The following is a 14,916-nucleotide window of genomic DNA, read 5'->3' as shown; positions in this document are numbered from 1 at the left end:
TTTAAAATCAGTCAATATTCTACTTCTACTTCAAGTAGTTTTAGGCTGCTTATGAAAGAAGTACTTCTACTCGTACTTGAGGAGATTTTTTCGTCGCTACTTCTACTTCTACTTGAGTAGCTTTCTTGACTACTTTGACTACCTCCGAATTTAACAGCGCATATTAAGTTTAAAAAAAATAAAGAAGCAATAAAAACAAAGGCTATCGAATTTCCCAAGTTCAACGCCGTAGCGCCCTTACCTATATAATGATAATGCCTCATGGTGCCTGGCTTGGGAACCGCTGCTCTACGACAGAGATTAGCTATACTCTGCTGTAGAGCCTGGCCACGATCCGGTTTAGGAGCTGGAGTAGGAGCCGTATGTCATCAAATTTTAATGGTGGGTGCCTGATTTCAAAGATTACTCCTATTCGTTTCGACACCTTCCTATCTTTTCATTGTATCGTCGTGTCGTGGTATTTTGAAATGATGAAATTCTCAATAAACTGATGTAGCCGGATTGTGTGCTGTTTTTTTAATTTGCTTTGAACGCCGGTTGGGGGAGTTAGCGTACTGGTGAGCGTCGGCGCCATCCAAGCAGGCGGCCCGGGTTCGTCGGAGGTTATTCTGGGCTCCGTGTCGCTGTTCTTACGGTGAAAAAAAAGCTCAGAAAAAAGACCTGATAAAGAAAGAAAAAAGAGCAAGACACAGCTTCTTGAAAAAGGACCGACGAAGAAAGAATAACATCGAAGAAGACTGTGGTGAATGCCAGTTCAAGAGACCCCAACTGGTTGGTCGTTTGGCATCCCCTATCTGTTATTACAACGCATTGTGTGTCTTGTATATCGCATTGTACAACACTCATCTGTCTTGGGCAAATGATGATATAATCTGACGATTGATTGATTCCCACTGAAATATGTAAAAAAAAATGGCCTGATATTAGCAGGATTATTTCGTACTCTGAATTAGAAATTATCGAGCCGGATTTTTCGGACTCTGAATTTCAAATTTCCAGCTGCAGCTGGCTGGATTATAATCCCGAAAATAGGTAATTCCACGATCCCTGCTGTAGAGCATATGATATGCCCGTACAGTGCAGTACCTGCAAACTTTAAAAATTCTTGCCATGTTTTGCATTTTTTCACAAAATTTTCACTGAGCTATTTCCTGCGCCTGAATCTAAGACAGCTATGGTAGCTCAATATGTCCAAAATTAAATAAAACAATGTACCATGTAGCTAGTAAACCAAGCAATCATTTTTATAAATATATGATTAGGATTAATACTTCTATCATGCATATTGCCTGTATACTATCTTAATGACAAGAACATTTCATGTTGACCTTCGATTCGCAGCCGTGTTTCCAGATTCAGTGATGCGAGTCGCCGGCTCGCAGCAATGTATCTGATCTGAAATACCTACTGTTCTTGATTGCGAGAAATTTAGATGGCGTTGATAAAAAATCTTATCGCGACTCTACATAGGACATCGAGGCAAATTTTCTCTATATTGACTGATGGCCCGCAACTGTCACTTGCCGCTGTATCACAGCCCGTTGGCCTGCTTGCCCATGACATCGGTACCAACGACCCGCTGCAGTTTGATGGTTTTCTATTATACGGTGGACTTGGCGGTGCTCCGAAGCACAAGCCAGGACTCGAAAGGAGACGCAAAAAGAAGCGAGATATGAGGAGATTTTATCCATTTCTCAAATCCTGGCATATGCTGGTGCCTTGCGGTTCCTGTGGTGGTTTCAAGAAAAAATTTCACTTGTGCGAAACATGCTACAATCAGACCAGATATGAGACTCAGCAAGTACGGGAAAAGCTTCAGGAAGCGGGACTGAACCTCACTGAGGAGACGGTTGTTCAATATAAAAATGACAATGCTGTCCATACGAATGCAAGAGTTTTGAAAGTTGATCGTGCTAGACCTTCGGGATGGTTTAGTGAAAGCTTTTGGGGAAAATGACCTCGGGGATGTTGATGGTATAGCATCGGAAATGGTCTGCTGATTCAGTTATCCGATAGGATTTGTCTGTTCACATCACACCGTATGCTGTATGTGACGTTTTCCAACAAAGTCAAAACTGATCACTTTAGTTGGTTGGAAAGTATAATGCGCATGCACAATATATGAAATTTGGCTTTCATTTCCAGTTGCAAGTTTGCAACTGGTGTTGAATGGACTGCTAGACTTTTTTGAATATCTTGGTTACTATCAAGGGCTCTAGAAATTTCATGTAATGGTTTGAAAACTAGATCAAACCTAGTACAGGCTATTGATAATAATCAAACAAATGATTTATTCCTCTTAAAGCTAGATTTCTTCAGAATGAAAATGTTTGTTTTTTGTTACAGATGGTGATCATTTTCACTTTCAGTATGGTGATGTCACTGTGCCTGTAGAGATGTAACCAAAGTCACTGAGAACTGGATAATAAGATATCGCAATGTTTTGGAAAGTTGCGCAAGTCGGGCTATTATCCTGCGGAAAATTTCAAAAACTTTCTGTTGTCGCAAGATTCCCATGCTGGAACCACTCTCAAAATGCCGTTCTTCAACCATTCTCCAGTCGCGTTGCGGCGTCCTACAGTCAAAAAAGGAGTCAAAAATCACCTCCAATCGACAATTCTCAGGATGTCACTGCTGTCTTTCCCACATTAAATATTGGAAGCCCAGCTGACAGCTCAATTTTCAAGTCAAAGGATTTGAGTAAGATTGAGACAAGGTGGTACAAATACCCAAAGATATATATGACGCTGTCGAAATGGTACCTGACACGTAAGTTGTCTCTGCCATCCTGTGTAGACCAGTGGTTTTCTGTTATTTCACATCAAAAGTAGAAACTGCTGGTGCCTTAATTTCTGTGATTGTGATTTGGAAAATACGGAATTTGCCAATTCATATTTAGCCAAGCATCAAATTAACCATCATCATACTGTTATCCAGACATCCAATGCCATTGACATACAGGGTTGGTGCGATTAGATTCACATTAAGATCAGTTGCAATCACAATAAGTTGAGGGTTAGTGTAATTTAGGTTTGAGATTTCTAATATGTAGTCCGTTTATAATTCCACATACTCTTTCTTGATAGCCGACATGTCTTACTTATTCTTGTTATAATGTCCGATTAACAACGCAGTCCCAACACATCTTGTCCCAGTGCCAATGCAGTCTGAACAACCTGGATATTTGGATTGTATGTACGGACTAACCTTACTGTGAACAAGACTGACCTGACTTCGCACCAGCCCCCCTCCCATTGGCTGCAGTGTGGTATGAAATATCACAGTGTGTATATTGTTCATATAGTATTCATGATTTTATTCGATCTACATCAACTTTACTGCCGATAATAACTGTGGTTCAAGATCATTCCTCAATAAGCTCGGCACACTTATCAACCCGGTTTTCGCGGTAAAATTTTATTTGTGGCAAATTTCTTACAATAGGCCTACTGCAATTTTCAAGCTGAGACACCACCTTTCTAACTATACATTCAAATGAGTTTTTTACCTGTTAAAATTGAGACAATAAAGTCACTCACTAAAATTAACTAGTTTCTCAGCCACAACTGTACTGTGATTCCCATGGCCAGTTTCCTCCATTCAGCCACCTTTAACAAGGGATGCATTGTGACATCACAGTGAACAATCACCTGAAAGTTTTTAATTGTTTATCTAATCCAATTATTAGTTTGCAGTTTTTTACTGGTGTAGTTGGAAATTATTGAATTAATCAATACTGAATAGTAAGAAGTAGTATCATGTCCCCAAATTTCAACCACGTTGACGGATTTTTTCCTATCAAATTATGACATTGAAAAAATAATTGATAGTGTTGTTCAATGAAGCGTGACAAAGAAAATGTGGAAACTTTGAAGCCTCATAACTTAGTACTTTTTAATAAATGAAAAAAAATCGGATTTGGCATGTCTTAAGCTACATCAACCAATGTGCCAAATTTCATATAAATTATCTAATTTTGGTGCAACCCCCTTGTCATTTGGCAGGAATTTGTTCATTTGGCAGGAATTTACCCTGTCTACTCTGTGTGATAATATTGGCAATGTGTGCTTGGACCTGTACCTCAAAGTAGTCAAGAGTATGTCATTTATAAGTAGGCCATAATAAACACGACACAAGCAGGACATACCTGGTACCACAAACCGAAACTGACCGTTGTTTGTAATTGAACTCGAATGTGATTTCAGCATGTCTAATATTCCTGAAAACCACCTTTTTCAGTGTTTGTTGCGATGACAGCCGATGCTGGATACTGCTTGGCGCCAGTAGTGTTCGATCAGCAAGTATTCCTGTTTGCTACAGTGGGGACGGTGTTATGTTCATGCGCTGCTAATACCTTCAATCAAGTAAGTTAGAACACAACTTGAGTAATCTTCATCAATAAATATGCAAAAGACATTGTCTATTAGCGAAGTGATACTTTCAGATCATTGAAGTCGAATATGATGGGCTGATGGACCGCACCAAAAACAGGCCATTAGTGAGAAGTATTATAACACCATTGCATGCTACTATGTTTGCTGTATCATCTGGAGTTGTCGGCGTATCGTGTTTATACTACGGTGAGTATATAAACAAGAGATATAGGCATATAATTGATATACACTATTTTGATGTAGGTGTGAATGGGCTGACGGCGGCTCTTGGATTGGCCAATATTCTGTTATACGCTGGTATATATACACCAATGAAGAGAAGGCATTGGTTCAATACCTGGGCGGGTTCAATTGTTGGAGCCATACCTCCAATAATGGGATGGACTGCAGCAACGGGATCATTGGATGCAGGTGAGAAACATCAGTGCTAAATTTCTGCATTGTTCTTCATGAACGCCAAGCTATTTATTATTCAGGGGCATTCATATTGGCCGGTATACTCTACTGCTGGCAGTTTCCTCATTTTTTCGCTCTCGCATGGCGAAGAAAGAATGATTACGCGAGAGGGAATTATCATATGCTCCCGTTGTCACATCCGCAGGCAACAAAGCATGTGGCCGTCGGACACTCACTCGCGCTCTGCGGTTTGTCATTAGCAGCGCCCTTGACCGGTATAACGTCATGGGCGTTTGTTGCACTGTCTGCGCCTTTCAATGCGTGGCTGATGACGGAGTCCATCAAATTTCATAGGTAAGTTTCTCATCCATAATAATGATGGCCGCTTTTTGCTTGAAAAACACTTGTTTTCCTATATACAGAAAAGGCAACAGTTCGAGTGCTTCGAAACTGTACAAGTGCAGTTTGTATTACATCCTTGCCGTCTCCTTCGCCATGGTGCTAGACCGGAAAGTTATTATGAAAGCTAAAAAGAAATGGAAAGAAGAACATTCATCTTGAACCAAGTTCATTGCGTTATATTACTCTCTCATTGAATAAAAAAGCTTTTAGGATACTAGAAACTGAAGAGAGTGTTAGAAAAAGATTCTTAAGCACTAAATATCAATAAGGAGCGGTAGCCAGCCTCCGCAAGGACATTTTCATGACACGAAGAGGCAGTATGGACCAGTAACGTTATGTCACATGACCATGCGATGAAAAAATTCGAGAACACATATTTAGCTCCATTAATTGGACTGCTAGCGTAGGTTGTAGAAATGCCCCGTATAGTTACATGGGCTGGGCATACACGAGATGTTGTTTGTCTCACTTTTACGTGAGACACCAGTCGATCATGACTTCTTCTTGAGCATGAGGCCGATTTCAAATCTCAGATATGCTTTCAAATTATCATCTTGAACTTCTTTATCGATCGCGTCCATCACTTGGTCAACCCCCGCACCGCCAACGCTTTTGTAGTATTCCAGCAATTCTTCTGCGTATTTAATCCATACACAGTTGGCGCAGCCACTCATACAACAAACGCCACCAATCTCTGGCTTTTTCTTCACGGTATCTTCACCATTGCCTGGTTGGGAGGCCAGGTGTCGTTCAGCTAATGTTGCTGAACTTTTACCATAAGTAAAAAGTTTAGGTGATATAAATTTGCGTAGCATTGAACTCATGATTTAATCACAGTGTAGTACGAGGAAAACAGCTCTTCTCCTTCGGAAATATCCCGCGCCGCAACAAGGACCACAGTTCTCATTCCACGGTGGAAGTTCCTACTTTGATAATATACATTAGGTATAAATTTTCTCAAGGCCCTGTCAAAATCCACAGGAAAATCAAATTCTTGATAACACACATTGGCAGGCGTTGACAGGGACCTGTTGTTCACAAATTGGCCTACGTTAACGCTCACAGTGGGTTCTGGGTCAAGCCAAGTCAAGTCAGCACTTGGTAGATGGCTAATTCTATCTCTGCCTTCACAGGACTTGTATATCGTCTTGGACAGGCCTCTGTTGTTACCATCAATCAGGACACCATCTGTGCATTTGAAAATGTATCTGTTATATATCGACTGGAGAAATATTGGCTCATATGGTAGATACACAGTTCCAGGATACAGTGCAACTATTTGACCTTTAGGAAGGTTGCTACCAGTCAAAAATACTCCACATCCAGCATCAGCAATCGTGCTTTCAGCAATTTTGAGTTTATGAAATGACTGTAAACCACCAGGAGACTTGAAGTGCTCAAAAAGGCTTTTTAACTGACTAAAAATTTCTTCATCGGGAACAACTTTATCAGATTCGACATCAATTACTCTAGTCGTGGGCTGACTGCGTATCTTCAACTTCATCCACGGAACAAACCTGTACTTGTATGAGCTCCATCTCTTTGACAATGATTTAATTACTCTCATGACATAAACAATACAATCTGTAAAGATACACAGAACATTGCAACATCAGCTATGTAACAATAACAATCATCACAACACCTCTGGTAGTATCGATGCGGTGTTAGGAACACATCACTAGAAATGAGTTAGCTGCAAGTCGTCAAAAGATAGTATAGAATGATTGATAATGATTACTGTGAAATATATATAGGCCTACAACACCATGTAGCAGCTAAGCAAAATTAAGAAATTACAATTGTACAACTTTCGGCTGAGAAATTAGTGTTCACTAAATTAATGATTGACACTGGAACAAACTTGCCCGAGACTTATCTTTGTAACATTTTGTCATGGAATTTTGAAACTCATTCGCACTGCAAAAATTCTTCCCGAATGACACAAATATTTATATGATACATATCCATATCCTATATAACCGACAGGTTGAGAAGCACAGACATACAAACTAAATTACCTATTGCACAAATTCTATTTCATCTGCTACACTAATCACGTATAGAAACACATGAATGGTAGCCTATCAGTCGTAATAAAATGAATCAAAGCATAGTCCTTTACCCACATAACTTAAAAGTACCGCTCCCAATCTTTCTCTGCATGGTACATCATTCAATTCGTCCCACACAAAAACAACACATAGCCTTTTGACACAACAAATCCTTATAGAAAATATTAGTAGTATTGTTCGCAACAAGGTTTCAACTGCATGTGCCGGTAAGATATCATTTCTTTAAAATAAAGCATATACAGTCTCTCAACAGTTACGAGAATTATAATGAAAATCCGCCAGACACAAATTCTCGCCTTTCCAACGGAGTCTTGAATGCAAGCCAGTCCGATTCGTGAGTCGGTAATAACCCCATTCCGTGACATTTATACACGGCCAGTCCGATAGCCAAGAGATTGCCCATTGCAAAAACGAATGTTAGAAAATGCTTGTTGTCGGCTCTATCCAGCATTTTCATTGTGTTTTTTATTCCCATAATGGCCTGGATAGGTCGGAAAAACATCATTCCCACCATCATGATTGGGAATATTGATATGGCATTACCGGACATATACATAATGAACACATTCATCGGCAATCCCTTGATAGGGCCTAATGCAATGTCCCAGCTTCTTTTGTTGATCAATTGTTGATCGGGGCCTTCTCTAGCTGCACCAGAGGCTTCTTTCAGTTGTTGTCTGTTGGTTGAATATCCAGGTGGGTCTGGGCATTCCCGATTCCTGTCTCCTTTCCGGGGCGTCAAGTCAATGAACCATTTTCCATCGTTCTTTCTCTTGACTGGGCTATCTCCAAGCGACATTGCAATATAATTAGTGGTGCTATGATCTAAAACTAAATAAAGAAATATAATTAAGATACCAGCAGCAGAATAGTAGTTGAAAAGCACTGAAGTTGAACAGTGTTGGAATGAAATCACTAATCCCAAAGCATGGGCCTATGATCATTGAAACAATGATCTAGGTCAAAATACTTGAAAATGTGTCAATGTTCATAACGTAGAGTTGGGCGGTATGAGCACCTAAGCCCTGTGGTTAATGACGTGCATTGAATGCAATGAAACTCTTTAGAGTTTCTGTCAAGACCAGAGTTTCTGTTTCATAACCTTTTACTATTATGGTAATGGGCTTATGGCCCAATTTCCGATTTAAAAATGGTCCACCCACGACCCCAAAAAAATTTGGCAAGCTCATTACTTAGAAAAAAAAAGCAGCTTAGCGACACTCAAGGCAAATGACCCCACGGTTGAAAACCACTGGTCTAGATAGATATCAACACTACGGTTCCGGGTTGATATGCACAGACCAGCCCTCTAATGATTGAGTGTAGTAGGATCTTCGGACAGGCTCATGAGTCATGACCCAGTAATGACTCAGATAGTCCACTCCCCTCATGAGTCCATTACTTCTTCAAATCATGTATCGAGTCAAATGACACGGCTCAGATTGATTCATTTCAGTACAGTATTGAAATGATCATCCTTGAATATTAATAAGTCAAATGTAACGAAAATAAAAACGCCGTGTTAGAAACTTGAATTTGCGCTTTCCCAAGCTTATTATGGCAGTGTTCCATTTTCTGCAATTGGTCACGCTCCGCCGGAGTCAGCATTTCGTCGATCTCTTGCAGCTGAGCTTCGTCCGCGTTTTCAATCGTAACCTTGATGTGTTCCACCCTCGCTTGCTTTTCCGCTAGTCTTTTATTGGATTTTACCTCGTGACGTTGCCGGGCTAAAAGATTCAGCAGCGTGCGATACGATCGAGTCAGCAAAGTCCTGATGACTTTGTTGATGTTTACGTTAAACAAGTAGTACGTCCGTGACGGCGCGTGGTCGACAGTTCTAGGAATTTCCTGCATAATGAGCATGTGATCTGACCACAATTGGTACAACAGCTCTTTTGCTTCTTTCGACGGGATCATAGCGAAATCCTCGACTTGTTTCTGTTCCAGATGGCTTTTAAGCAACAGAAGTTTGAAAATCCTGCAACTCTTGCTGCCATACCTCTCCAGAATGTAAGACAGCACGTTCGCTTGGCACACGGCTTCGACGCATTTCTTCAGATTAACCACATAGAGGTTGCTGCTGCTCTCTTCAATTTTTTGTAATAGATTGCCCGGATCGCTGATCATTATGTTTAGATATTGCTCCACGTGTATTATCGGCATGATTAAATGTACAGGCAACGCTTGCCTTATCTCGTTGCTTGATATTGGTTGGGTGCGCTCTGCTTGTGGCGATGTCGTAACTTCGCTTATTCTTAATATCGCACGTAAGATCTCCCCGCAGTGCGCACCAAATTTTTGCTTGATTCCATTTACGATGTATTGATCCCGGAAATATTGGTTGAATCTCACAAAGTTTACAGAATAAGTGTCCAGAACTTTAACTTTTTTAGCAATGTTCTCAATCTCATCATCACTGCAAATTCTTTTTCTTTTAGATCCAACGTCTACTTCGACGTCGTCCCCGGCTTTTTCTTTATTTTCATCATCCAATGGAATTACGGGTTCGGAAATTAAAAATCTTGCCGCGACTAGATCATTGAAAACTTTCTCTACAACACCATTTTCAACTTTGGGCGATACCTCCTCCAAGCGTCGATTCACGGTATTAATTATGGAGTCCTTTTCTATCATGCCATGCATTAGGGTTTCTTCGATGATCATCTCACCGGGATCGCCATAAAGTGACTTGGTAGTATAGATGATTTTAGGTATCATGAGTATATGCGTCGTGCCGTTGGTATCAAAACTGTATTCCATCCTTTTTTTGTTCCGTGCAAAATTCACTAGCCCGTGTTTGATCAGGACACACAACGCTTTGCGCACCAACGAAGGTTTTAGCTTGGTCCCGTGGATGATTTGACCCAACGTCTGCAATCTATTTTTGCAGAGAAATTGGCCGACAGTCGCCACGATCCGTCCATAGTATTTTTTCACGAGGTAGAAGCAAAGATCACACTCCACTTGTGACATAATGCATATATAACACGGAACTTTAAGCTTGCTATTATAACAACTTAAGCGGAATTAAATAAAAAATATATAATAATTGTATATTCGTAGCCTAATCAGTATAACAAGGCCCCGTGGATATAATCAGCCATCGCAGCTATCACTATCTCAATTCTCAGCTATCACTAAAAATCGCATGCTGCTATAACTTACAAGTGCTTCCATCATTGGCATTCAACACACTGAGGAACACTATGGCCATCTGATACCAGACTGGAAACAATGGTTGTTTTCGGCAGTAAGTTGCGCGTGACAGAAGGGTTACGTGCATAGAATAATTGAGAAATTAAACGGAAAGTTGTGCATGGCGTTGCCATCAATTACACTGTCCCTGATAGAGGTTCTTCTCCATTTACACAAGCAGTATCTTGGAATAAAGATCGTACACTCGCACTACAGATTACTAAGGTACACTATACATACACCACTAACTATAGATAACTAACCTCCGTAGGTTACACACAAACCCGACAATATTTTTTAAAACACGATTGGATCCGGATTCGCATGTTTAGCCGAGTGCAGGATCCGCATCAGAACAGGATTCTATATTTCTAAATTCACTCATTTTACTTCGATGTTCTGTATGAATTTGAAATCGCTCGGTATCATTGCACCACCACTGCAATGCATTTTCGAGGCACAATTACAAAGGGCGTCAGAGCTTTGAGTCAGAGCAAGGGCGTCAGAGCTTTGAGCAGGATTCCTTTGTTCCGGATAACATTACAAGCGGAAACAGGATCCGGATTTTGATCATGAGAAACCACGATTCAGCCATGCATCTCTGATAAAGAGTATTATTAATAATTATCTTTTTTAAAAATCAAATCCACTACAATATTGCAATATATTGAAAAGATTGAAGGGTTAGCATATTTTGGGAGTCTGAAAAGAGGAGACCTTTTCAAAATTTTTAGCTTCTTGGAGGTACAGAACTTCAACATAGTATCTTCATAATGAAATGAACCCGAATATTTTCGGCTGACACTCGTCAGGGGTAATCGTCAGCAACTAGTCGAGAATAGGAAACAACATTGAATATCATGACGTCTCCAGCATGAAATGAGATCTCAAATAAGAGAGCGTTCACTGTACTATTTTAAGATGGTACACGAACTCCTTTTGTTGACAAAGCTTGGGCTGATGTATTTTGATAAAGGTCGACTCCTAGGCCCACAGATGAAAGTGTGAGCCCCCCCACCCGATGACGCGAAATCTGTCGTCTCGATAATTTTTCGCACAGGCGGGATTATCCAACCATAGTGTCCTATGGTGCGGACACAACCTAATCGAAACTCGAAAGCTGCCACTGAGAGAGAGAGAGAGAGTCTTTATTTTCATCAAACCAAAATACATAACAAACGGCAGTGATGGTGGTACAGAAATATGCGTGCACAGTATTCGGTATTAGATAGGAATGATCGATAAGACCGTGAAGGTCATCTAGTCTGATCACACCAGCATCAAACAGGTACACTTGACTCTGAACATTCTGGCTGTAAAAAAATGTTTAGTTAAGAAAGAAAAATAGAAAAAAAATCAAACAATAGTAGCAAATGATCAATGAAGCAATGTCTGGGCGAGGTAGGGCAACAGTGTTAGTGTAACGACAAGAGGTGATCAAGTAGGGCTTTTTTAAATCTATTATAAGGCAATTCACGGATATATGGTGGTAATGCATTCCAGATGATAGGTCCCGAGTAGTCGATAGATCTCTTAGTTAGGTTGCTATTGGGTGGGGGTAAGTAGATGTTTCCTTTAGACGATGCGGTGAAAGGAGCTGTCTGTCGGATATTCTGCGATGGTATATACAGCAAGTCCGTATGTTACGGATAGCGGCTTCCAATATCCTTAGCTGGCAGTAGCGGATACGAACGTCCTGCGTGTAGCTCTTGACTGGTAGTTCAATAGACGACAATTGCCTTTTCCATATGTATTGGACGGGTGGTTACTTCAAGCAGTAGGTTATACGGCGTACGTGAGTCTCATATCAAAAGGGCTAATATGCGATATGCGCTCGCTTATAACTATGCGATAAGTCACGTGATGTAGGATTGCTCCATACGGATAGGAGAGAGGGAGCTAGAGCTTCCACAACGAGGATCTCGTGTAATGGGAATGGACATGTTTAGCAGGTATGAAAAAGTCATCAAACACAGGAGGCAGACTATTGGAAAAATATTTGTGAACAACTTTCGATACTTCGAAGCGATATAATTCATCAACTCGCAAAATTCGATGCTTACGGTAGTAAGGCGATAAATTGGTACGTAAAGGTACAGATGAGAGTCGTGAACTCTGACTATGACGTTGCATTGCTAGGATTTGGTGTTCATTTTTCGTAGGGTTAGCATATAATATATTGGAATCGGGAAAGGCGGACACTTTGTCAAAATTTTCAAACTTAGAATACCGGAGGAAAATCCTGAAAATGGCAGATTTTTCCCATTTCGCGGTCGGTTGACTGAAAACAAAAGGTCGTCACTTTCATTTGAATCACGAATTTCCTATTTAGCGTCATTTATGGCAATTTTCTCTAGAATATCCACTATCTTAGCTCTAAAAGCTATAAAGGAGGACGAATTGCCAAAAAGGAGGACATCTAGGCGTCCTAGGATCCTAACCGCTTCTTCCCCAGAATGAAATCACGAATTTATATAGGAGCAGCCGGATTCACGTCAGATAACCGAAAAACGATTGTGCAACGGACTTTCGGCACCTATACACAAGACGTGGAACCGCTTGAACATTATTCCTCCCAAATTCTATCGCGATCCACTGAGGCGAATAGGGGTAAAATCCCAACTCCCCTAAGACTGAAATCGTTTTTATAGTCTTTCATACGCTACCGGATTCACGTCAGATAACTGAAAAGGCGATTAGCGTTAGCGGACTTTAAACACCTACACAGGATGTAGCAACACTAGAATTCTATTCTTACCAATTCCCATCGAGACCCACTGGTGGAAACAGTGTTCAAACCCCTTTCACTAAAACCGAAATCGCAGTTTCAATACGCTGCCTGATTCACGTACGATTCCCGAAAACAATTATATAACAGAGATTACATTACATTGACCGAAATGTAAATCTATCAAACGCTTGTTCATAACCAACGCCACGGTTTCTAATGCAATCCTATTCCAATCCCAAATGCGGATCACGTGCATCTCTTATCTCGATAAGATCTTCAACTACAAGTCCAAATCAAAATCAGAGACTGGCTCAAATTCATTGAAACGTCGGTCATGAAAATTAAAAACACGTTTCTATAGCCATAATATGCATTTTTAGAAGGCCTATATGTCGCTATCTTCGGCTGTGCCAAAAATAAGGACATATATTTAACACATCGAGCATGCAGCTGACGAGTTGCTCAGCCAACGAAATATACTTGATTTGAACACGGTGACCTTCTGAACGGGTGATAATTAGGCAATAAAGTCCATGTATATATAATTCACGCCGTCGCCACAGACGTGTGATGCTCAGAAAGAGCGTTGACTGGCGTGGGACTGTATAACTGCAGTTCGATAGTCAGTATCTGGGAAAGGGCGAGGGATTTGGTACTGGGGGAAATGACAGAAATTAGAAGGAAGTATTTATTATTCAGAGGCCAACAAAAATATGAAGTGGATTTGTCGATGTCAGCATATACTTTGGCGATGTCATAATGTATTATAGTGTCAGGGGTCGGGTAAGGTTTGGTTAGGCTAAGTATAAGGAGATGGGTTTGGTTAGATTGCGCTATGGATGGATTAGAAGGATATTACTGGTTATGGTTGGGGGTTAGGGCCAGGATTTAAGTTTAGTGACGAATAATTAAAAAATATCTATTAGCTGTCATGATTCGAAATAATGTTGGACATGATACATTTTAGCTATCTTTAAACCCCTATCCACGTTCTAAAACAGTGGTTCTCAAACTTTTTTAGTCACGCCTCCCTTTATGATAGTGAACAATTTCGCGCCCACTTATCATATCACAAAATATGAAAATATGCAACCAGAATGTTAGCCATCCCAACGGATAGTTTCATGGTATGGAAGATTATGGGTGTTGATGAGAGAATTGCGAAATATCAAAGTTTGACAATAATATACACAGAGCAACGACTATAAGCTGGGTGTATATCGCGCATAGCGCGAAATTATTTTCAGTATACTTCGGTTTCGCGCCACCCTTCTGATGCTTTCACGTCTCCCAGTTCGAGAACCACTACACTGAAATGTATATGTAATTGTGTACAAAGCTTATTTTATTGGTCGCTGTCTTCCGAGCAGTGTGGCTATAATGATGAGCGAAGCTTGCAGTTTTTGTGAACTTCGCCGTCCCTCGACCGAGTGTTTCGTGCCTTTGTAACAAGACCGACTTCAATTAAAATCCTTAATCTCGGCGACATGATCGGCAAAAACTGAAAGGACGGGTTTACCCCTGACTCCAGTATACGAATATTTAGTGCTCTAAATTCTAGACCTTCTTTGAATTTCAGTGTTCGACTTTCTTTTTTTGGCATGCCCGTTAATCCTTTATGGGCGATGGATATAATGGGTCATATAGTAATCGCGAGCACTGATTGACTTGTTTTACGAATTAGGGATTTGGAAACACATCGCATTTTTAATTGAAACACATA

At 40.5% G+C, this 14,916-nt stretch overlaps 5 protein-coding genes across 6 annotated transcripts; 2 read left to right on the top strand and 3 right to left on the bottom strand.

Moving 5' to 3' along the window:
* The first annotated feature begins 1,432 nt into the window (after positions 1 to 1,432).
* Positions 1,433 to 1,957, top strand: LOC145452716 (large ribosomal subunit protein bL32m-like). Its single transcript, XM_080330876.1, has one exon. It carries the CDS (start codon positions 1,433 to 1,435, stop codon positions 1,955 to 1,957), a length of 525 nt encoding a protein of 174 aa, XP_080187002.1.
* Positions 1,958 to 2,319: 362 nt separating this feature from the next.
* On the top strand, positions 2,320 to 5,413 carry LOC145451925 (protoheme IX farnesyltransferase, mitochondrial-like). Of its 2 annotated transcripts, XM_080330143.1 has the most exons (6): positions 2,321 to 2,769; positions 4,240 to 4,364; positions 4,445 to 4,580; positions 4,638 to 4,805; positions 4,871 to 5,144; positions 5,213 to 5,413. In XM_080330143.1, the coding sequence occupies exons 1-6, from the start codon at positions 2,439 to 2,441 to the stop codon at positions 5,349 to 5,351; spliced, it is 1,173 nt and encodes a 390-aa protein (XP_080186269.1). In that variant the 5' UTR covers positions 2,321 to 2,438; the 3' UTR covers positions 5,352 to 5,413. The 2 variants fall into 2 exon arrangements, with proteins under 2 accessions (XP_080186268.1, XP_080186269.1); XM_080330142.1 differs by having other exon boundaries at positions 2,320 to 2,769; positions 4,445 to 4,805.
* A 459-nt stretch (positions 5,414 to 5,872) lies between these two features.
* LOC145451926 (SET domain-containing protein 9-like) lies at positions 5,873 to 6,909 on the bottom strand. Its single transcript, XM_080330144.1, has one exon. The coding sequence runs from the start codon at positions 6,757 to 6,759 to the stop codon at positions 6,013 to 6,015; it is 747 nt and encodes a 248-aa protein (XP_080186270.1). The 5' UTR covers positions 6,760 to 6,909; the 3' UTR covers positions 5,873 to 6,012.
* Positions 6,910 to 7,289: 380 nt separating this feature from the next.
* Positions 7,290 to 8,125, bottom strand: LOC145451927 (ER membrane protein complex subunit 4-like). Its single transcript, XM_080330145.1, has one exon. It carries the CDS (start codon positions 8,064 to 8,066, stop codon positions 7,530 to 7,532), a length of 537 nt encoding a protein of 178 aa, XP_080186271.1. The 5' UTR covers positions 8,067 to 8,125; the 3' UTR covers positions 7,290 to 7,529.
* A 499-nt stretch (positions 8,126 to 8,624) lies between these two features.
* On the bottom strand, positions 8,625 to 10,352 carry LOC145451924 (DNA-directed RNA polymerase III subunit RPC3-like). Its single transcript, XM_080330141.1, has one exon. It carries the CDS (start codon positions 10,238 to 10,240, stop codon positions 8,753 to 8,755), a length of 1,488 nt encoding a protein of 495 aa, XP_080186267.1. The 5' UTR covers positions 10,241 to 10,352; the 3' UTR covers positions 8,625 to 8,752.
* Between the last annotated feature and the right edge of the window lie 4,564 nt (positions 10,353 to 14,916).

The sequence above is a fragment of the Botryllus schlosseri genome, chromosome 12 (genome assembly GCF_051294905.1).
Source record: "Botryllus schlosseri isolate E-star chromosome 12, Bs_hap1, whole genome shotgun sequence".
Taxonomy (NCBI): Eukaryota; Metazoa; Chordata; class Ascidiacea; order Stolidobranchia; family Styelidae; genus Botryllus; species Botryllus schlosseri.
Note: the sequence above shows the minus strand (reverse complement) of the source record. Positions and strands in the feature narration are given on the sequence as shown.